Source organism: Telmatherina bonti, assembly GCF_933228915.1.
Source record: "Telmatherina bonti genome assembly, chromosome: 8".
In the NCBI taxonomy this organism is placed as follows: domain Eukaryota; kingdom Metazoa; phylum Chordata; class Actinopteri; order Atheriniformes; family Telmatherinidae; genus Telmatherina; species Telmatherina bonti.
Genome location: NC_136626.1, coordinates 26,898,013 through 26,921,891, shown reverse-complemented (window position 1 = coordinate 26,921,891; position 23,879 = coordinate 26,898,013). Strand labels below are relative to the sequence as shown.

The window sequence follows — 23,879 nt, the reverse complement described above, 5'->3', positions numbered from 1 at the left end:
AAATAAATTCCAGCCATTAACAAGTTATTTCCGATTCATGCTATTTCTAAATAGTGGATTGTGATCAATTGTATTTTTTCTATCACTGCCATCAGGTTTCAACCTTTCAATACAATCAAGCATGACAAAGTAAGTTAGCTCTTATCAGGTGGAACCAGCTAACCTGCTTGACAGCTGAGCTGCCTGTGACAGCGTGAGGTTTTGTTCAGGTCCTGCTCCGGTCTTACAGTGTTAAACTCCTCCTTAGACTTCACGTACAGTGGCACTGTTTGGTCCGTTTTAAACAAACCTCGGTCCACTTACACAGATAATATGTTTTTTGTTGTTTTGTTTAGGGAAAGCAGGACAGGCAGCTTTTTGTGAAAATTACATTAGATTTGAAGACCAAAGTTAAAGGATTTTGAGTTGTCCATTAAAAAAAATCACATTGGATGGAAATATAACCTTCAATAAACCTGCTTACCTTAAAACATATGCGAGAACTGCACAAAAAGTCATGCAGAAAAAAGCTAAGTTGTCCATTTAAATCTAAAGATAACAGTTAGAGCAAAGGTCTGATCAATGAGAACAACACAGCAAACTGATAAAAGGATATATTGTTAAATAAATGAGATTCCAATTTACAGAAGCATTCTGTTTGCGAAGCATACATTATTTTTTATCTCATTCATAATTATGAAAGTTTTTGTTGATGTTAAAACAAATCTGATTCCATATGACAATGGAAAGTGAGATACGCCATATAGCAAGAACACTTTACTTCAATAGGCTCGTTGAAAAAAAAAAAAAAAAAAAAACATAAAGAACAAAGTGCACATTGCAAACAATGCTACAATATTAATTAACTTGGCAATTAAAACCCTCTAGGCTTTCAGAAAGAGAGCAGAATTGAGGAAATGAGATGCAGCAGCAATAACACTGGCAGACTAAATTCAAGGATGAATACCATTCAAAAATCAGGTCAGTGAAATGTGATGGTTATGTCACGTTTGATGCCAACTGGCACAGTATCACATCAAAGACCCTTTTATTGTCAACAAAAGCTGGCTTAAAGTCAGCATGTCAGCAGCTTTCAGTTCACCCTGAATTGTCAACCCAAGCACAAAAGTAAATTTCTTTCCATTTTTGATGCCATTCTTTATGGAAAGGTAAAGAAGTCTTACGTCCTTCTCATGAAAATGCAGTGTAATTGACAGACAAACTGACATTCTGACTGTAATGATGGCCAAAAGAAGTTGCCTGAAGCAGGGATGCTTTACAGCCCACTGATTCATCTAAAGGTTTATTAGAAGAGCCCTGTTAGCTTTTCATCATCACTGTGCTTGAGCAATTTTTATATTTATACATTTTCCCTTTGATTTAATGACAAAAAAAAAGATACATGATTATAAAAATTTACAATGTTTTAGTTTGTCTTGGGATACAGTGCTTGGGGATGTATGAGGAAAGTGACAATAGTTACATTGATGGACAGAGGTAGAAATCATGTAAGCACATCATGTGTCACATCACAATTTTCTGTCGAATGACGTATTTAACGTTATTCAATGATATTGGGCCAGAGCTGCATATTAATCTTATACCAACCAGTTATACCAATCTTTCTTTCTTTTGTTGTCTGTTATATTTGGTTCATTTAGAACTTTTTTTTTTCTTTGCCATATTTATGTTGTTTGAATGATGTCGCTTCAAAACCTCAAAGCAAACAAAGGGACAGAAAAATCTTATAGTTGTTGGCCAGCTACTTATAATCAGCATTTGCATGTAATGATTGGTTGGTAATAACTGCTATTATAAAGCCCCTTCCTCTGACACCCCAAGAATTAAAGCCTTAATTTTTACAGTGCACACTGCGTATAAATGATCAAGCTGAAGACCCTGTTGAAAAGAAAACATGAAACCCATGATATTGGTAATTCCACTTGACAGCATTTGTTGAAAAATATGAAGCTTAAGAACGCTGCATAATCTTCTTTCTGGTGAAATGACAGAAAATTTCTTTGAAAATATTTATGTCCCTCCAGATTTACATCAAAATATACACTGTGATGGGAAATCAGTCCAATGGTGCAGTTAGTGTGCATCTACTTTTCCTCCCAGAAAATTCAGCTGTTATCTTCCAGACTTTATCAAGGTTTATCCAGGACTGTTTTGATTGTACACTGTGGGAGGTGTTTACAGAGGCTAACGCTTTGGATGAGGCCCCTGATGTAGTAACATCATACATCAATTTCTGCACAGATATGCTGGTCTCTACAAAAATAGTGTTTGCAAACAATAAGCCATGGAAAACAAAATCACTCAAAACAACTCTGAATATAAAGAGAATTGCATTTAATTCTGGAAACTAACAAGGTAAACTTATTCAAAACAGACTGACTAAAGAAATCAAAGCTGCTAAAAGAGCCTACAGAGACAGGGTGGAGAGACTTTTTAACAACGTTTAAGGCCAGAGTAGCATGGCAGGGTGTTAAAGCGTCAGCGTGACTTTTCTCATGAGAGGAGGTGCTCTCTGCATGCTTGAGAACACTGAGAACGTGCAACTTCTACCCGTGGATGTGGAACGTACACTAAAGGAGATTAAACCAAACAAGTCCCCAGGACCAGATGAGGTCTGTAGGCACTTGCTGAAGGCCTGCTGCAGACAACTGACTGTGGTCTTCTGTTTTCTGTTCAATGGTTCACTGGCTGAGCTCTCCATCCCCTCCATTTGGAAGTTTTCTATCAGATGTCCTGTGGCAAACAAGAGCAACCTCAGTTGCAACAATAATTATTGGCCTTTGGCACTGACCTCAGTGATCGTAAAACGCTTTGAAAGGCTCGTCATGGTTCAGCTGCAGGCTGATGTGGGAATGCACTCTGATCCGCTGCAGTATTCATAGCAGCCACGGGGGTGGATGACACCATGCTCATTCTGCTGCATGGGGCCTTCACCCACCTGGAGAAGCTCAAGTCCCATGTGAGTCTTGTCTTTGTGGATTTCTCAAGGGCATGCAACGCCATGCAAACCACATCTCATGGGGCAGAACCTGCTCCAGATGAAGGCTAATCCTTTTCTTATTCACTGGGTCTTCTCCTTTCTTACGGGGCGGCATCAGAGGGTAAGAGTGAATGGTCACCTCAGCATAACCAGGACTATATCTACTGGTTCTCTGCAAGGTTCAGTCATTGCTCCACTTCTCTTCACGCTATAAACAAATGACTGCCAGAGTACACAGTTATTATGGACACTACAGACACTGATTTGCTGTGGCGACGACGCCTTGAGGGAGAAAGCCCAAAGTGAAGGAGAAGAGACAATTGTTACACACCATTAAAATATATCATTTCAAGTTGATATCAAAATTCAAACTGTTCTAGTGAAAAACCCTTTAGTGACCAAAAATGCAAGACTTTTGGAAGGATGGACTGTCAAGGATGTGTAAATGTTTATTTACACAGACTTGAAACTTTCTTTCAAGTTTGTCATAAAACAATTGTTAAATTTATTTATCCAAAGAATCCCTTTTGAATGAAAATTCTGTAAATAATCTTAAGCTATTTTGTCTTGTGTTCAGGTCACTGTACATTAGCCACAAAGAGAACATACTTTTTCTTTTGGTGTAGGAAAAAAAACAATACAAAAGAAAAGACGAGATGAAGTCAGCTGACAATCAAAATCAACAAGCATGACGCATTGCTTCTGTTGAACACAAGCTGCCTGTTTTCTATGGACTCATACTGTGACATTGACAGTGGAAAGAGTACCCACAGGAGATGTAACAGTTGTTGACAAATCTATGAACAAACGCATCAGCTTGAAATCAAACTGTGATGTGTAACACTTGTGAAATGTTTCTACGCATACAAAAATGATCAGACTACACCCCTGCTGGTTATCACTTTGGTACGATAAGATGTGAAAAACCCTGCTGGCTGCTGCAAAGACTGCTTTGAACACTTTACCTCATTAAAAAAGGGCCCATAATCCAAAATCCATAAAGGACTTACATTTCATCAACCTGTTTGCAAGCTTACTGCAACAGGAAAACTACTAATTATTTACTTGAAAATGTGTGTAGTTGTTTTAAAGTGTACCAAAGACAAACCCAAATAATTAATTCTCATTTGAAAAAGCCTGTTTAGTTTCCTTTTCGTTTGTATAACAGTCCAACCACAAAAGTCATCTGGTTGAAATCAAAGCAACATTAACTTGAGCAAAACTACGCAAATGTACTTATTGAAACACTAAACTTTGTTAAACATTGCTTCTAAATTTTACATTGGGTCTCAATAATTAAAAAAGAACAATGACACTTTTGCTTAACTCTCCCTACAAATAGTAAAAAAACAAAAATATTACCAAGTGCAGAGATCCATGAGGTAGCTGCTGGGGAAGGAGTGAAGCCAGTTGTCAGTCCTGGAGTTTTATATCTAAGACCAGCCCACCTCGTTTTGTTGTGGAATAAACTGGATAATTAAAACATTTGCTTACTACTTACAATGCTGCAGTTTTTACTGTGAAAAAATTATATTAAAAGCCTAATTACCTGTATAAATGCACCAGATTACAAATAGACTGAAGAAATGTGTGTCCAGGATTTCATGCAGTCCTTTATTACTTGCAGGACCAGCAGGAGAGATCATATTTTACCAGTTTTAACCTCTCTACACTGGCTCCCTGTTAAATCCAGGATAAAATTTAAAATTCTTCTCCTCACATATAAAGCTCTCCATGACCAAGCTCCTTTGTACATAAAAGATCTTATAGTTCCATATATTCCAAATAGAGCACTGTGCTCTCAGACTGCAGGTTTACTGGTGGTTCCCAGAGTCTCAAAGAGTACTATGGGAGGAAGAGCCTTTAGCTATCAGGCTCTTCTCTTATGGAGCCAGCTCCCACCGTGGGTTTGGGAGGCAGATTCCCTCCACACCTTTAAGATCAAGCTGAAAACCTTCCTTTTCCATGATTCTTATAGTTAGGATATGAGCATCTCCTGAGTTGGAGTCTGCATGTACAAGAACCAACTGTCCAGGTTATGCTGTTTGCTCTTATAGTTATGGGTAGTCTAGCCATCCATTTCTTATGTAGCAATGGGGACGTCACCTGATGCACTGAGAAGTACCTCGCTCTATTTCTCTACTGTATTAATGTATAAATATATACCAGTATTGCCGTCTCTAACTTGTTTCTCCTTTTTTTCCGCAAGTCTTCCTGAATGAGTGGGGTTGTACATGTTGTTCTGTCTTTCCTGTCCTCTCCACCCCAACCAGTTGAGGCAGATGGCTGCCCTCCCTGAGCCGGGTTCTGCCGGAGGCTTTCTCCCTGTTAAAAGGGAGTTTTTTTCTTCCCACTGCCACCTCGTGCATGCCTAGGATGGGGGATTGGATCGAAGTCATGATTCGATGCAATCATTTGGTTTCTATTATAGGCTATGTATTAATTGGCTTGAAATGATGTGTATATTGATTTGTGTATGTAAAGTGCCCTGTGACAACATTGTTGTGAAGTGGCGCTATACAAATAAAGTTGAATTGAACTGCAGCAAGTGCAAAAACTCAAGACACAGCAGTAAAAAGACACTTATCGCTCACACATCTCAAGAGACTAAAATAAAGACGAGGTTAAATGGGCCTCACCTCCCGTGGGCTCACCATCTGCAGGAGGACCCCCCCTTGGTGGCAAGGCCGCGGGGGTGGATGAGATCCGCCCACTAATGCTCTGGATGCTGTGAGGCTGTCCTGGCCAACACACCTCTGCGGCATCACATAGACATCAGGGACAATGCCTCTGGCCGTGGGGTGATGATCCTCCTTTTCAAGAAGAGGGACCGGAGGGTGTGCTCCAACTACAGGGGGATCACACTCTTCAGCCTCCCAGATAAGGTCTATTCAGGGGTCCTGGAGAGGAGGGTCCGTCGGATAGTCGAATCTTGATTTGAGGAGGAGCAGTGTGGTTTTCGTCCTGGTCGTGGAACAGTGGACCAGCTCTATACCCTCTTTGGGGTCCTGGAGGGGGCATGGGAGTTTGCCCGACCAGTCTAAATGTGCTTTGTGACCATACACTAAAGAATGGATCACCAGCATATATTTAAATCTTAAAATGTACATTGCAAATTTATTTTATTTGAGATTGACCTTACAGTGGTGTGGTCTTCGAAAAGGGAACTGGGAAGCGAGTACGGTGCAGATGTGACTGCTGTGGGTTGTGGTCAATTAAAAGCAAACTTACAAAAAAAAAAGAAAAACTTAACTGCTACACACTGCCAATAATCACCTTTTTATCACACACACATGCAGCTGGATTGTAACATCCCATCAAACCGTCACAGTCTGAATGAAGATAAAAAATGGTCCAACAGCAGATAAATGTAAAAAGGAATTCTGCACATCAATGGAGTTTTGCAACCTCAGAAGGACTTTATAAAGATGATGGAACCTCTGTCATCGGAGAATCTTATATACATTTTAGAAAAAGTGGAAACTGAGCGCAGCGTCACGTATACTCCATCCACAGCTGTGGGTCAGGAGGTGGACACGCCATCCACAGCTATGCGCCGGGAAGTGGACAAGGACGAGGTCAGAATCTCCACTGCTTCTGCGCAACGGGAGGCGCACAGATCTGAGACATCTTGGACCTCAGTTGCTGAGGGACACCAGTCTTACCGCATGCTGACCAAAGCTGAGCAGGGATTCCAGCCAAACAATGAGAATATGCTGATGGAGCACATATGAAATGACTGAAATCATTACATTTCTGAACTTATATTAAAAGTCTTGATCCTAATTCTGCCACATTCTCAGTGAGAATAACAGTTTTTTTATGTCACGAGTGCAAATGTGTGTTCACGTCTTTATGTGACAAACGGAGAAAAATGATCAGATAACTTTACATTTAGCTTGTGGGATTTATTAAAGCATAATATATGTTGGAGGAAATAAGATAAAATGTGTTTTTATTTTGGTTATTAAATAAATTTTGTTGTTGTAATTTTCTTTTTTTTCTCCTCCTAAAAATCCAAATAAATCAACAGCCTGTGTTGCATTGGTGCATTTAGAAAATATTGTATTCCCAAATGTATTTAATTATATCTTAATAGTTTCTAAAACCAAATGCGCTACAGCAATCTCCTCTAGTAAATGATATTATTGCAAAAAACAAAAAGGTATCTTGCTTGTATGGAAAAAAAAAGATGTGCCCTCCTTCAAACACTGCCTAACAGAGCTGACAGATAATCTGTGTTAAGAGCGACCCAGAGCCGGCCCACGCCACTTTTCACACCAATATGTGTCTTCCAAATGACACATGGTTCTCTTGAACATCCTGGAAAGCTCGGGGAAGATGGTGTGCAATTCTTTCAAAAACCATCCAAGCTTGCCTGTGTTTCACCTTCACATTACTGACATGTTGGGGACCAAAAATACACAAAACCATTTTATTTTTCTTTATGAAGATTCTGACCATTTTCAAGCCTTACATTTAGAAATGTATCATTGGGTGTCCAGAGGCAAAGTTATTCATGGTTCATGTCCTCCAAACATGTATCATATAAGAGGAAAGAGACGATCATCCTTCTCAGTTTTAGCATCCCAGACAGCTACCTCTGACATTTTTCATGTGCGTTTCGTCTCACGTCTGCTTGATGTGAAGATTGCAAGATTGCAGCTTGCCCAGTTTACAAACCAAATGATTGTCATCTATTTCTTTTTTGTATGTTTGGATCCAGACAGCCACCATAACCGAGCAAAACACATGTACCTGAGGAGAGTGCAGTATTAGTCAATCACACACAACAAAAGAAAAACTGAGCGCTTCTTCGTATTACAGACTATTCACTGAGGCAACATTCAAACAGAATTGAAAATGCGGCAGTCAAAACACTCATGGTTTATACATCCATGCATTGTGCTGTATATCCAGATGTGTCTGCATCAATTTCTGCATTAAAAGCAGGTTAAATTCACAAACCATTTAAGTGCTACGCATGCAGTTTGATGAGCAACAGCATACAACCCCGATCAATGAGACAACAGCTTGACTGAAATATCATGTCTTAATTAATGACATTGAGTTACTAAATGTTGTTTAAAACACAAACTGTAAAGCAGCACAAACAACTTTAAAAATGGTTTCAAAAGAAAAAAAAAAAGGCAACAGTTCAGAAAGCCCAGGGTTTACTTCTGCTTTTACAGTATCCTCCTGCGACTGCAGATTGAACGACTGTCCTCTCCAGAAAGGAAGGACAGTACTGTTTTTTGTTCAAAGACCTTAAGTAGCAGTTGCGATGCGGTGGGTGGGTGGAATCACATCCAGAGACTGACTTTGACATCAAAGGCCAGAATTTGTGTACTATTTAATCTGTTTTCAGTCCTCTTGGCCACAGATGATTGTTCACTAACCTTGACTACAAAAGGAACTGCTTTTGTGTCCGCCTGTCATTGAAGTTCTTCATTACGCTGTGCTTTCTATTTAAATAATTAACTATCTTCTATTTAGTAGTTTTACTTAAAGATATGTAATGCACTGTAGTAAAATAATGATGTGCTTATTGTATTAGGCTGTATGAAATAACTGATGCTAGGACTGAAGCTTGTATGTTGCCCAAAGATTTTTGCTAGCTGTTGACTCTAGTCAGGTATGTCTTAAATGCTAAATGGCAACTGTAAAAAAATAACTTGGATGGTAAACATTAAAGTTAAACATCAGTTTGTTAGCATGTGAACAGATAATTCAGTTCTATACATCAAGTTTCCCCACCTCGCTTCCCACAACACTTGTATTTACTTAGCCGTTTACTCCACATCTGTGTTTAGTTTTGCTCCACCCTCCTTGTATTAATCTGCATTTAATGCCGCATGTATCCCAGAAGGTGGAACGGTGACATTTGAATGAAACAAAAGAAGAAGAAATCATGGCTGACATGCCAATACCAAGTTTATGTTATTTAGTTCTTCCAGTTACAGTTACAGCAGCACAGCATCAGTGTTAAACTGCCTCTGAGTCATTAATAATTACAGTATTTTCCAAGAAGCTGACTTCTGTGCTTGCAATATTTTAAAGTGGTCCAGGCTTTCTTTAAAGGTTTTTTTTAATCTGCTGATTTTTACCTTTTTAGTCTTTGTATGTGGTTAGTTTCCAAGGTAAATAGGTTGGACTGTGTATTTTCTTTAACACTAAAAGCAATTTTGCTAAGAATCCAAGTTTTTTTTTTTTGTTTGTTTTTTTTAATAATTCACTGAATCAAGATTTTTTGTTATAATGTCAGCTTCCTTTTAGGTATAAAACCTAAAATGCAGACGAAGTTGATACATCAAATTCAAGTTAGTCACTAGGAAATGTTAGTTCTTGTGATTGTTTGCTTTGACACACCCTAATTGAAATTCTGAATTCCCAGTTGTGTTGAATGCAACAATATGTCCCCCAGTTTTTTTTATGACTCGCTGCCACATCATGTTTATAGTCAAGCTTACATCTTTTGTGCTTGTTTGTTCTCCTACTTTCTGTTGTCTGTTATTGTTCCGTGTGAGTTCTTGAACCCCTGTAGACTATTTTTGCTCTTTTTCTGCCACTTGCCAGTTTCTGTTTTCTGTTTACTACTCTCACTCCCTCAATATGCAACATACCGTATACAGCCTGGGAAAAAAAAAACTTTAAATTTTAGACTTTCAATCGTTTTAGTGTGTTTGGCTGTTTGTCACAGTGAATTCATTATAGTTTCAAAAATGCCATCACTGTTTCACACAAAATGAAAAAAAAAAATTACATTAAGGACAAAAGATAAAATTCAGGTGAAATTTAACCTGCCTTTCTATATATAAACAAGTCTCAAAAATTGTCAGATTAAATTATCTGTTTTAACTCCCTGTTAGGAGTACTTGTCACTGCGGCAGCAGAGCAGTATGCTTTTTATTGATTTTGACCAACACTAGCAAGCTCCCTTTACCACCAGATGAAAATTCTCTTATGAAGTGTATTTCACTAAACACTGCAGGGCTGTATTTGATTCATGAGCCAAGAAATTATTTCATACCCAAAAAGCTAAATCTACTCACAAATTTCATCAATAGAAATCGAATCATCCATCTTCTAGTCCCACTTATCCTTTACATCATCTATGGGATCAACGTCCCATCCTAGCTGACATTGGATGCCTGGCAATTTAAACTGAGTTCACTTGAATGGTGTTGCATGACCGGTGCAATAATGTTGATTACATGCTCAAAGGAGCAGCACCTGAAGGACAAAGAGATTATCAAAGCTGTCCTTTAGCTAGCTAAAAGCTTTCTTGAAAAGTGTTTGCCCAAGTGTTTGTTGACCATAACTCCAAATCCTCTGAAACCCGCACATTCCTGGCCTTCTCTCTGTTTCCTGGTCAAATAAAGTTTTTTTTTATCTCCTGACTGTACAAAATAAGTCTTCATCTATGTTCATGGAGTCCACAGAGAGCTCATCCACCAACCTGGAGATTGATTGCTCAAACTCTGGCTTCTTCAGGCCACCACTCAAAGCTTTCTAAGGTGATACCTCACCCACCAAAGGTCTCACCGGGATGAGAGTCACTATTGAGGATAAAAAATGCAAACGATGACTGTTGGATCTCCACTGTTTGGTGCGTAAAAACATGCACAGTCTTGCTGTGATTAAACCGTATTAAACCTTAAATTCAAGCACCATTACCTGCACTTTCTTATTTAGCTCACCATAAGTCCAATTTAAATGTCAAAGGCTAGCATGTTATACAAGGAGAGTAAACATGACTCATAGTAGCAAATTCTTATGACTCTGTTGTTTGTTAGATACCCTCTTTTGTAGAGTTGAAAATGATATGATGAGAAAGATGTGCACTTTAACTTGGTTTAAGGTGGAGAAAAAGGAGAAAAGGTGTATTGCTTGCTTCATTTATTATTGATGGTTTCTACATGTTGTTTGGCGTAAAAATGAAACCTTGGAGGCTCCTGGGGCCTGAGCGCACGTGATATTGGTATGAGCAATGTATCAAATGCATTTTGAATGTTTTATTAAGGAGCTGCAAAGTAAAACATTTTACGTGTACTTCTTTACATTGCATTTGATTAGAAAATAGATACTGCAATGCATTAATTAAGCAATGCTTTCGGGATGTAAATTTCTGAATATATTTAGTTGATCACAGTGAATCAGTTGCTGTCTTGAAAGAGGCAGAAGGAATCAAGGCAAGAAAGCAGGGGGCCAGCAACTATAGGTAAAAAACAGATACTGGAGACTTTTGAAGCACTCCTCATTTTAGGGATTAGATTAATTCAAATATTCAAGATATGGTGTGTGCCACACAGATTCCTGTCTCCTTCCATCACATCTTTATTCTTGTTGTAAAGCCTAACAACGCAGAGTTTCAACAATACATGCTGTCAGAGACAGCAGCTGTGGGAGAACTCAGACTTTGTTCAAAATTTGCTGTCATTTCGATCCATAGTCAATTAATCAGGCTGAGCTTCCTGCCATTTTCCCTGTCATTCATTTTGTGTGAGCGCTTCAGATAATGAGAGAAGCAGCACAGAGGTAGGCAAGCAGATCAGGTGTTAAATTAGAAAATTTTACACACATTACTTCCTGTCCACAATGTTAATTAACACTGTTAAATTTGCTCCATTTATTATGTTTGTGAGATTTGTGCCTTCATGTCTGCTTCCATGTTCTGTTCTTCTGTTTAAAGTTTTGATTAGATTCAAAACAACTTAGGCTCTTTAAATTAACAGGGTTAGACACCCACTTACATTTGTAACGTAACTCCTTACTCATCATGTATTCACATACCTCATGTAATCATTGAATGGTGGAAAACTCAGTGTACTGAATATGATTACAACTTCTTCAAGAGGGTATACTTATACATTGTTTAAAAGACCCATTTCCTTTCTGTCTGCTGGCTTTCTGACTTGTTTGTTCACCATTTTTTTTAATCTGTCATCTCTTGCTGCTCCCTCTTTTTTTTTTTTTTTTGCAGATCTTTCTGGAGGGCTAGCACCATCTACTGTTCATGTTGGTAAAGCAACCCTTAAGAACTATATTGTGGGTGGAAATGCAAAGGAAATTTTATTCTGTTGTTTTGAATACAAAAACTGCATCCAGAGCTGTTATTATCTATTTTCTGCCACTTATTCAGGGTTGGGTTGCTGGGGCAGCAGCCTAGGCAAGAAAACCTAGACTTCCTTTTCCCCAGCCACATTTTCCAACTTTTCAGAAGAGATCCTGAGGTGTCCCCAGGCCGGCCTACAGCATGTCCTGGGTCTTCCCCATAGTCTCCTGTTGCACGGTCATGCCTGGAACGCCTCACTAGGCAGGCATCCAGGGGGATCCTAACCAGATGCCTGAGCCACCTCAACTGGTTCTTCTTGATGTGGAGGAGCCCCTCCCAGATTACGGATCTTCTCACTCTATCTCTAAGGGAGAGCCCGGCAACCCTGAGGAAGAAACTTATTTCAACCGCCTGTATTCGCAATTGCATTGTTTCATTTACTACCCATAGGTCATGTATAACATGGAGAGATTTAATTTAAAAAAAAAAAAAAAAAGTCCTAAAGGAAAGAAAAAGAACACAAAAGGTTTGTAAAAAGACACTTTAAATAGGCTAAACTTTCAAATTAGATAAATGTACAACAGTCTGTATTTTTGTACCAATCATCCTGCAGGTAATGTTGACAATGGGTTTTTTTTTTTTTTTTTAATCAAATATAGCAATCATAATTTGAAAATTAATCAAAAGTCATGCTTTTACAAAAAATGTTTGATCAGAAATTCATTTTTGTCTTCAATATTTGGATGGGCTAATCCTTCTATGTATATAATTAAAAGTATTCGGTATAGTTCTTGTGTACTGAGTATGCACATGTATCAAAACAACAGGACTGTGGGAATTTTAAAGTATTTATACAATCATTCATGCTTTATCATGCCTATGCATAGTTTAAACAAAGCTATTTCCAAATCTGCCTCTTCATTTTGTTGTTCATCTTTTTCAACTTCATTGACTAGAAATAGATCTATCAATAAAAAACCTGAGGGTGGACCTAACTGTGGCTTTTTAGGTTTAAAGATTTACATAACATCAAACCTGAAACCTACTAAGCATCTGGGATACTTTCTTTTTACTTCTTGATAAGACATTTATAGTATTCAATAAAATCATTGTTTTTATGTTGGTTGCACATACCTGCTCCTCCTCTGCTTTCCTCACCAGCATTATGTTATATGGTGCAACAGACTATTAATAGTGTTTTTGTTGTTTCATAGGCTCATGAACCAAAAAGAGCAAAAAACTAAATCTATAATGTCTGGCCACTGGAACACCATACCTCTAATTAGCAGATTTAATATATTTGGGATATATAAGGGGTGAAGGGGGGGGTTGCGTTTTGATATTTGAAAAACAGCTATGAACCCACTGATCTTAAATCAAACACTGGCAACACTTGATTTTTTGGGTATCTGTGTACAAAACACACAAAACATAAACAACTTTGTTAATAACATTAGTCCAATTATGAACATGCAGCCAAGCGGTTATTGGCTGATGTTTCTGGAAAACATCTGCATTCTGTGAATTTAGATAAAGCCAACATTAATGGGTAATAATCCAAATCCAGCCCATACTTTTTTTTCTACAACAAATTTATGATGATATTCTGTCTACATTTTTAAGGCAAGACATTACAGCAAGGTGCAAAAGAAGCATTTAAAAGTGTCCTGTGCAGTATAGACTTCATCCAGTGGTTCCCAACCAATTTTCCCTCAGGACCTTTCTTCATGCAAATACCAAAAAGCAGTGATTTTACAGCAGGAAATCTTAACTGCATTTGACACTCACTCATTTGAAACTGATCCAAGAGGAGTTGAATAGACTGGATCTCACAATGTAAACATGCTAATCTAAAGCAGATGATTTAGAAATAATGGCAGATAACAGATACATTTTACAGTACTGGACACAAAATTTGTTTAGTTACTTAGGGGTGAATCAGGAACTAATGGCTAATAATCCAGTACTTACTGGTGACCATAAAGGCTGGTCTTTTTAGGGAACTACTAGTTAGCTATCAGGGAATTAAAAAAAGGAATGAATCAGGGAATACTTAATGGGTACTTACTGGTGACCACAAAGACCAGTTATTCCCACATAAGCCTGGTGAGCAGCACAGCAGGATCATCCAGTTTTTTTTAAGCGAGACTGGCCATCCGAGTTGGGTTGGAGGTAAACTAAAGTAGATTTCCTACTTTCTGGAGGGAAACACACTACTTTACCAGAGTGTGAGAGGCTATGAATTTCTTCAAACAGGTGAAACAATTTCTAAATATGGCAACTTCTACTGTGGATTGAAAAATATATTTTGGAATATGACTTATATGATGGCTCTGCGATGGACTGGCGAGCTGCACAGGGTGTACCCAGCCTTTTGCCCAAAGACTGCTGGGATAGGCTGCAGCTACCCTGTGACCCTTAATCGGACTAAGCAGTTAGAATAATGAATGAATGAATGAATAAATGAATGAATGAATGAATGTTTCTCAAAATATATTATGAAACAAGTAAATTATGGCTAGTCTGAACATTTTTTGTCCCAATAAGCTTGCTTAGATCTACTGGAAATAATTAAAATTTCAACTGGAACTTGAAGATTTTATAGGGATTAACAGCTACTTAGTGGATGATGCTATGTACCTCTGGGATCCAATAAAAGGATTCATTGAAAATAACACAAGTTTTTATTCTTCTAGACTGGATAAGGAGCAAATACAGTTTTTTGTTGTTTTTTTTTTTATCAGTCACTGGAATAATATTGTCTGACCCTAAATTAATGAATCAAAGAATAACACAGCTATAAACTTCAGGCAATCTTTCCTTAGTATCAAATAAATACAGCTATCTTGATAAATTAAAGCTGACTGAATTAACAACATGAAGCATAAGTATGGCGGCTCCTTATCTCTGAAGAAACTAAAACAATCTTTAGCAATACAGACAGGTTACCTGCAATGATGGCACAGACAATATCTTCAGGTTTATTTAAAATTCTGGACCCACTTTATTAGATATGTTTAACACAGCTATTCAGAAAGGATCTTTTGGAAGAGATGTAAATATGGCACAATTAACATTCTGTTTAAAAAAAATAATTGCACTAACTGCCATCTATTGAACCGATTAAATGCAGATATTTAATTATTTTCAAAGAAACTTTCTTGTCAGTTGGTGATTTACCTGCCTAAATTGGTTCATCCAGACTAAAGTGGATTTGTTAAACGCACTTCTCAGTGTGGAATAAAGACTGCTCTCAATCATCGGTAGAGTTTGGAGAAATATTTCCCATTCAGCATAAAATCTAAATAACAATTGATAAAATGTAATACCCATACATAGCCAGCAAATAGTTTCACTGGGCTTGATGAATGTTTGTCTGCTCATTCCAACTTGTTCTTTGGCAACCAATTAAACACTCTTGTTTAGGATTAGATTAACTCAGTTTACCTATTAATCTAAATCTTACTTCTGTGCTATAGGCCCGTTATGTAAAATGTTGAAAATAAACAAAATAATTTAACAATGATGTGCCACCTGAGAGCAAAGTAAATCAGGTATACAACCAAGTATATTTCATAACATTGACATGCTCATAGAAGCAGCATAATTCTGAGAAGTTCAAGTATCTGTTTCTTTTTATGTTACAGTAACCTGTAGGCAAACAGCCTCCTCAAACGCCTAGCAGAGGAAAAGAAGTGAAATAATAAAAAATAATTCGTATCTCGCGATTGATTTATGGGTTTTGTCATAATCGAATGTTGTAATAACAATTGTGTAATTGCTCGCTTTGATTAAATTTTCTATGAGAATCTTGGCTGTCGTTTATACAAAGTAGTTGCAGCGTAACTTTAGGTAACATCTGTACGTAAAGACGTAGAAAACTTACGCACGGAATATAAAACCCGGCTTTCTGACGTCAGCGCCCTCTTCCCTGCCTATGCCCTCGTGAGGTGGGCAGTGTAAAATTTCTTGTCTCTTCTCCATCAAGAGAATCCAAAACCATCCGTCAAAATGGTAAGTTTTCGATAGTTGTCAATAGGAATAGTTGAAACGCGGAATACATAAAATTCACCTAATGCTCGTATTACCGCTGTACTATGAATCGTAAAACAATACTTATGTCGTATGATTTGTTCAAATCAAAATGGCAACCATTTTGTTATCTACGCCGCTAGCCGGAAAGGGCCCTCAAGTATTACATAAAACGACCCTGCCCTTCTGTCTAGTTTGGTTTTTAATGTTATAAGTGCGTGGGGAAAGGTTTTAAAGTGTAAAAATTTCTAAGTCTAGAGCAAATCTGGTGGTTTGTTCTCACTAACGTTTGGTGCTGTTGGAGTGTTAGTACTTTGACAGTGTCGGCTTCTGGTGCTAAAGTTAGCTGCCATCTAAAATATGGTCTTCCCTGTTTTTAATGATGCATCAGTCATTGGAGATGAGTTACTTATATGAGCTTCTTATCAGTAACTATGTGATCTGAACTAATAAAATTACCAAAAGGGTAGCATTTTCTTGGAAAATAAAGTTGCCGGTATTTTGGATTCGCTAATGTTAGCATTAGCATAGTTTCAAAGTCTGTACACGTGGCCTATTCATGCCGACATGTAATGCTGCTTGTCAGTGACCAGTATTTGTGTGTTATTGTTAGAAACCCCATTGAATGCTGTGTCGTTCAGTCAATCAAATGTAGTCACAAGATGGGAATATATAAAACATTGAATGAAAAGGTTTTACTTCCCTCTTTGCAGTCACAAGGTAGGCAGCAATGGCGTTATCTATGGTTATGGCGTATACCTAACGCCCAGGGTGATACTGCTGAACATTTCAATTTACCGTACGTCAGCAATAGTTACAGAAAGGCTTTGGAGACTTCATAGCAGAAGTTATTAAATCAAACATCAAAATTTACAGCATTGTTTTTAACTGCTATAACCCTATCAGTTGCTATCTTCTTTTTAGTGTGCTTACCGTTGTAGACAATGTACTTGATTTGACCATTTAGACTGCTTATCTCTTTACCCTTGATATATTAATGACATGGTATTTAAGTTGAATTTCTAATAGATATGACTTGACACCCAAGCTATGATCATGTTGTCTGTGTGTATGCAGTTCTAACTCTGTAAAGTTTAATCTAGTTAGTTGTCTTTTTATTTATTTATTTATTTACCTTCAATGTTTAAGTCTAACTTTGTTTTCTCAGGTGAACTTTACCGTAGACCAGATCCGTGTCATCATGGACAAGAAGGCCAACATTCGTAACATGTCCGTGATTGCTCACGTGGACCATGGAAAGTCAACTTTGACGGATTCACTGGTGTCCAAAGCTGGCATCATTGCCTCAGCCCGTGCTGGAGAGACACGTTTCACAGACACGCGCAAAGATGAACAGGAGCGCTGCATTACCATCAAGTCTACGTGAGTATCATATGATGTAATTAAATGCCCCTTCACCTGCTACTCTGTCCTACAGCCACACAAAGGCTGGTAAGTTGAATGGGTCTTTTCTTCTTATTCACAGGTGTCTATAGTGTTTTCTTTCTCTAACAAACTGTTTATATAAAATTAACATTTTTCTTTGCATTTTAAAAGTGTGTGTGTTGTGTATTTCTGGAAAACATGCACATGAGATTGTCTCTTGAAGAATTGATGCACACACTTGTTTATACACACTAACTGTTTTGCACTTCATGACTTGTATGTAGAAACTAGGCGTATAAAACTGCAGTTTTGAGACTGACAGAAGCCTTACCATGGCCAAAATTTCTTAGAATTAATGAAATGTGTGCAAATGTTGCCAGCTCTAAGAGAAGATAAACAGCAGTCGCAAAAGTTTACACCCTAATTTGAACTTGTAACATCCAATAATGCCGTCGCATTGTTCTAAATACATTTTGGGACATAACCATTAAGTCCAGGGTAAAAATACATATGCTCTTTTATTTTTGATGCAGTGAATAACAGATCATGTTTATTTGTGAAAAAGGTATATTTTTGCAACTGAACAACGTACTAAGTTGGACTTTTTTTTAAAATTTTTCTTCATTTGCAGAGCCATCTCCATGTACTACGAGCTGAGTGAAAATGACTTGGCCTTCATCAAGCAGAGCAAGGATGGTTCTGGTTTCCTGATCAACCTGATTGACTCTCCAGGGCACGTTGACTTCTCCTCTGAAGTAACTGCTGCTCTGCGTGTCACTGATGGAGCCCTGGTTGTGGTCGACTGTGTTTCTGGTAAGAACACAGCTGAACTTTATGCTTCTCAGTTCAGTCATGGGCAGCACTGAGGGGTAGTGGTTAGCACAGTGGCCTGACAGCAAGAAGGTCAGTGTTTCATGACTGAACAGTCCAGCCTACAAACATTGATGGTAGTAGTAACTAGTTCAGATGTCCCTGCTAGATAAGGACTAGCTTCTAAATAATGGAACAGAAGTTATCAAACCAATGATTGGTAATTGGTTGAAAAGGCAAATATTCAATGAAGGTTTGTTGGGAGGAATGAACAGTTGGGTACTAAAAAAAAAAAGCAGATGTTTTCACATTTTAAAAAAAAAAAAGCAAATTTGCTACTTTCTTGGCAAATGCCATAGTTTAACAATTTGTCACAAATTGGCAACTGACAAGTACTGAACTTGGAAAGTTTAATGTTTTAATATTGCAAAATTAAGTACATCAGGTGTACATGGGTTACATTATTTTGTATCTTTACCAGGTGTGTGTGTGCAGACTGAGACCGTGCTTCGTCAGGCCATCTGTGAGCGCATCAAGCCAGTGCTGATGATGAACAAGATGGACCGTGCCTTGTTGGAGTTGCAGCTTGAACCTGAGGACCTGTACCAGACTTTCCAGCGAATTGTTGAGTCAGTCAATGTCATCATCTCCACTTATGGAGAGGATGAAAATGGACCAATGGGGAACATCATGGTGAGTGGGTGAACATTTCAAATGCAACACGTCTGCCTCTTTTTATGTCATAGCTCACTCGCTAGTACATAAGGGCAAGTTGTCGAGTTCAATCCTGCAATAAAAGAAGTAACATATTGAAGTTAATTTGTCATTTTTTCTAATTAAAAGAATGTGAGGGTAAATTCTGCTAATTCACATGTGGTTCTATCAGTTTCACTTGTTGGCCATGTATTTGTCCCAGTCAACAATTAAAGTGCCTGACGAAAATGGACTTAGAACATTTACTTGCTTACCAGATTGCCTACGACCAAGAGTTTAAACTCAAAACGCTTTAAACTTGCATATGCTGATGTTTCAAAAGGTTTTTTTTTTCCCCCTAGGTTGATCCAGTCATTGGTACTGTTGGCTTTGGATCTGGACTCCATGGATGGGCCTTCACCCTGAAGCAGTTTGCTGAGATGTATGCAGCCAAGTTTGCTGCCAAAGGCAACACCCAAATGACGCCAGTTGAGCGCTGCAAAAAGGTGGAAGACATGATGAAGAAGCTGTGGGGTGATAGGTATGGCTTAAGTCTCAGTGCTCATACAAAAATACAGTTGCGGTTAAAGATGGTGGAAGGGAAGTGCATACCTGTTGTCATGTGGTACATACCAGATGATTGCATAACAGCCACAATGTCTTTTGCAGGTACTATGACACAGAAAATGGAAAGTTTGTCAAGACTGCAATAAGTGCTGATGGCAAGAAGTTCCCACGCACCTTCTGCGCTCTTGTCCTGGACCCCATCTTCAAGGTAAAAATATGAAGTACTCATTCAATGTGTTTTTGAAGCTGTTCCTTAGGTATCTGTTTTATTTTAAACAAAAACTACTATTGCTTTGTATGCCTGCAAGTGATGACTTAAACTATTCTTCACTTTGACCTGACTAACCAGTGATGACAAACTTAAGCCTGAGCAGGTGCAGACTGTATTGTTTTATTGTTGTCTGGCTTGTGTTAAATTGTATAATCCATATGAAATTTTTCTTTAAGGTGTTCGATGCCATCATGAACTTCAAAAAGGAGGAAGCTGCCAAGCTGATCCAGAAAATGGACATCAAGTTGGATAATGAAGACAAGGACAAAGAGGGTAAACCTCTTCTGAAGGCTGTGATGCGCCGCTGGCTTCCTGCTGGAGAAGCCCTTCTCCAAATGATCACCATTCATCTGCCTTCTCCTGTCACTGCTCAGAAGTACCGTTGTGAGCTCCTGTACGAAGGACCTGGAGATGATGAAGCTGCTATGGGTATGAAGATTATGTATCGTTAAGCTCATGTTTCTGGTAGGATAGCTGTCGTTTTCAATGTACTGTAAAAAGCTGATGTCTAAGATGTGTGAAGAAAGTCCACAAGGTTACAGTTGAGTTAATTTTATTATGGTTTGTTTAAATGTGATTTTGTAAATATTTGGTACCCAGGTATCAAGAACTGTGACCCCAAAGCTCCACTCATGATGTACATCTCAAAGATGGTACCCACCAGTGACAAGGGCCGTTTCTATGCTTTTGGACGTGTGTTTTCTGGAATCGTGTCCACTGGCCTCAAAGTGCGCATCATGGGACCAAACTTTGTCCCTGGAAAAAAGGACGATCTCTACTTGAAGCCTATTCAGAGGTTAGTTTAAATGTTTGGCCTTTTGAGCTTTTAACAGATTCAAGGTTAGAGGTGTTATCTGAATATACTGATTCTTACCATTTTGTTTCTGTCTAGGACCATTTTGATGATGGGCCGATACGTTGAGCCCATTGAAGATGTGCCTTGCGGTAACATTGTGGGTCTTGTTGGAGTGGACCAGTTCCTTGTCAAGACTGGAACAATCACCACCTTTGAGCAGGCACACAACATGAGAGTGATGAAGTTCAGTGTCAGCCCTGTGGTGAGAGTTGCTGTAGAGGCAAAGAACCCTGCTGACCTGCCCAAGCTCGTGGAGGGTCTGAAGCGTCTGTCCAAATCCGATCCTATGGTGCAGTGCATCATTGAAGAGTCTGGAGAGCATATTGTTGCTGGAGCTGGAGAGCTGCATCTGGAGATCTGTCTGAAGGATTTGGAGGAGGATCATGCTTGCATTCCAATCAAGGTGAAGTATTGGCTTTGCTTTGATCAAATTAATTTTACACCGCAAAGCTGTAAGTTATTTTAAATGTCACTTTGGTATCCTTATGAACATTAACTGACAAAATATTAACTTTTTTTTTTCCAGAAATCCGATCCAGTGGTGTCGTACAGAGAGACAGTTAGTGCAGAATCAAATGTCATGTGCCTGTCAAAGTCACCCAACAAGCACAACCGTCTGTTCATGAAGGCCCGCCCCTGTGAAGATGGCCTGGCAGAAGATATCGACAAGGGTGACGTTACTGCCCGACAGGAGCTCAAGGCCCGTGCCCGCTACCTTGCTGACAAGTATGAGTGGGACGTCGGTGAGGCCAGAAAGATCTGGTGCTTTGGGCCTGACGGAAACGGCCCCAATCTGCTGGTGGATGTTACCAAGGGAGTACAGTACCTTAATGAGATCAAAGACAGCGTTGTTGCTGGATTCCAGTGGGCAGCCAAGGAAGTAAGGGTTTAGATTTGCAAGAAAATGTCATTCGTTTTCTAGGAAAGGTTGAGAACATATTTTGTAATAACGGATTTTGACTTTTAAAGGGAGTCCTGTGTGAGGAGAACATGCGTGGCATCCGCTTCGACATCCATGATGTGACCCTGCACACAGATGCTATCCACCGTGGTGGTGGTCAAATTATCCCAACTGCCCGAAGAGCTCTGTACGCTTGTGAGCTTACAGCAGACCCCAGAATGATGGAGCCAGTTTACCTGGTTGAGATCCAGGTGAGTTATTTCAGTTTTAAACAAGGATTTAATTTTACATAGATTTAAGTATTGTTAGGGCACATTTTGGTTGAGTGTTTCACATTTACAAGAATGAAATTGCTTACAAAAAACTCATGTTTTTCTTTTCCAGTGCCCTGAAACGGCAATGGGTGGAATCTATGGTGTGTTGACCAGGAGGCGTGGACATGTGTTTGAGGAATCAAGGGTCATGGGAACACCTATGTATGTCATCAAGGCCTATCTGCCCGTCATGGAGTCTTTCGGTAAGTTCACTTAACAACCGCCGGGCAAATAATTTATGTTCATGCAGACATCTCAACCTGACAATCAGGAAAACATATCCGTTTACACATTCAATATTCCTGTGAAACCTTTGTGACGACATTGTAAGTAAAGACTTGATGAGCAGGTTTTACAAAATATTCCTTTGTTTACAGGCTTCACTGCTGATCTTCGTTCCAATACTGGCGGTCAGGCCTTCCCACAGTGCGTGTTTGATCATTGGCAGATCCTTCCCGGAAACCCACTGGAGCCCACAAGCAAGCCTGGTGTAGTTGTCCTTGAGGCACGCAAACGCAAGGGTCTCAAAGAGGGTGTCCCTGCTTTGGATAACTACCTGGACAAATTGTAAAAACCTGGGCCCGACCTAACCCTTCTCTCATTCCCTGCCCAGCAAAAATAAGTTTATCTTGTGGGACCGGACTGTACAGAACAGTGAGCACGTGTTTGCCAAAAGGATTGACAATAATTAAGAAATGACCACAAAAATTGTAAACGATAAATAAAACTAAATAAAAAAATTACATTTTGGGCTTTTTCTTTCTTTTGAGTTGACAGTGGTGTGTGTGTGTGTGTCTGATTCCAGGTTAAATTTATCTGTACCAGCATTTTAATTATGCAAGTTAAATTGTATCCCTGATGGGTCCCCCACCCCCTATATGGTACTAAACTTCATGGAAAACTTGGGCAAAGTAACTAACATTGTTTTGTACTTTGTACCACAGCACCTTTATGGCTTGACTTAAAATTGTTTAGATTGAATTGTCATGCTGTAATTTTTCCGACTACATTTATGTTGGGATAACAGCCTCTTCAAATTCTTTAAAATTTCTGGGTACCCAATTTGTCCCAAACCTGAAAATAACTTTTTTTTTTTTTTTTTTTTTTTTTTTTATACAAGCCTCAGGATGAAATCGTATTGTTTTGACCTCAAAGCATTTGATGTGATCAGTGCTTTTATGAATTGTCTCAATGTATTGTAAATGTGAAATTTAATCCCTTATTCTCCAATGTGGTGGTGCAGTTAAAAAAAAAAATCTAAACTTCCACAAGGAAAATTAAAATATGGGGATGTAGGTTAGTTTTACCATGTCAAAAACTTGAAAAGCCTGAGAACTAGTTGATCTCAAAGTGAATGATGATTTCAAAGGAACTATTTTAACTGAAATGATCTCCAGAGAAATGGAAATGCAGAAAACATAATGGATGTGTTAAGAGCTTCACATATCCAAATCTTTCCTTAGTGATGAGCAGTAAAAGATGTACATGTACAAGGATCATTTGCTGATGGAAACCCCTTAATCTGAAGTTACGTGTCTCCACTTCTCCATACCGCCGTTTTAACCTGCTCATCTACCCAGCATTTATTTTTTTTTAGTGGTTGCATATTTTGTTTAAATGTTATTTTCTGTTACGTACGTTTAGACGTTGGATCCTTGGTAACTGTCCACCAGAGGGCGAAGATCAGCATGATTGTGCTACAAGCAGCCTAGTTTTTCAGGGGGGGCACCTAAAAAAGTGGACGTGTTGCCATTACTGCTCTGAGACAGTAAATGGTGATGACCCCCAGGACAACTAAAATCTCTATAGTACCATATCAGTACGACTAATCGAGTAATAAAACTTTTTTTTTTATTTTTTTATCAACCTTTTAAGTTTTGGGTAAAAGTTTATTTGTATCACACATCACAACAGCACACAATGTGTGTAAATACAGAGCCTGTAAAACAAACCTGGATAAGCAAAATTACACAAGTTAAATTCCAATACGGTGAATGAAAGAGGTAAGATAAAC

General features: G+C 38.6%; 1 protein-coding gene across 1 annotated transcript; it reads left to right on the top strand.

The window, feature by feature from the left end:
• The first annotated feature begins 15,950 nt into the window (after positions 1-15,950).
• Positions 15,951-22,460, top strand: LOC306759566 (elongation factor 2b-like). Its single transcript, XM_079245245.1, has 13 exons — positions 15,951-16,049; positions 17,236-17,450; positions 18,085-18,266; positions 18,745-18,956; positions 19,319-19,497; positions 19,626-19,731; positions 19,971-20,223; positions 20,395-20,590; positions 20,687-21,053; positions 21,177-21,530; positions 21,620-21,802; positions 21,936-22,068; positions 22,243-22,460. Exons 1-13 carry the CDS (start codon positions 16,047-16,049, stop codon positions 22,434-22,436), a joined length of 2,577 nt encoding a protein of 858 aa, XP_079101371.1. The 5' UTR covers positions 15,951-16,046; the 3' UTR covers positions 22,437-22,460.
• Positions 22,461-23,879: the final 1,419 nt, after the last annotated feature.

What these genes read in the sequence shown, in the direction of transcription:
- LOC306759566 (XM_079245245.1), top strand. An exon ending in TGTGGTCGACTGTGTTTCTG is followed by an intron (nt 18,267 to 18,744) that starts GTAAGAACACAG and finishes TATCTTTACCAG; the next exon opens with GTGTGTGTGTGCAGACTGAG. An exon ending in TCCAGTGGGCAGCCAAGGAA is followed by an intron (nt 21,531 to 21,619) that starts GTAAGGGTTTAG and finishes TGACTTTTAAAG; the next exon opens with GGAGTCCTGTGTGAGGAGAA.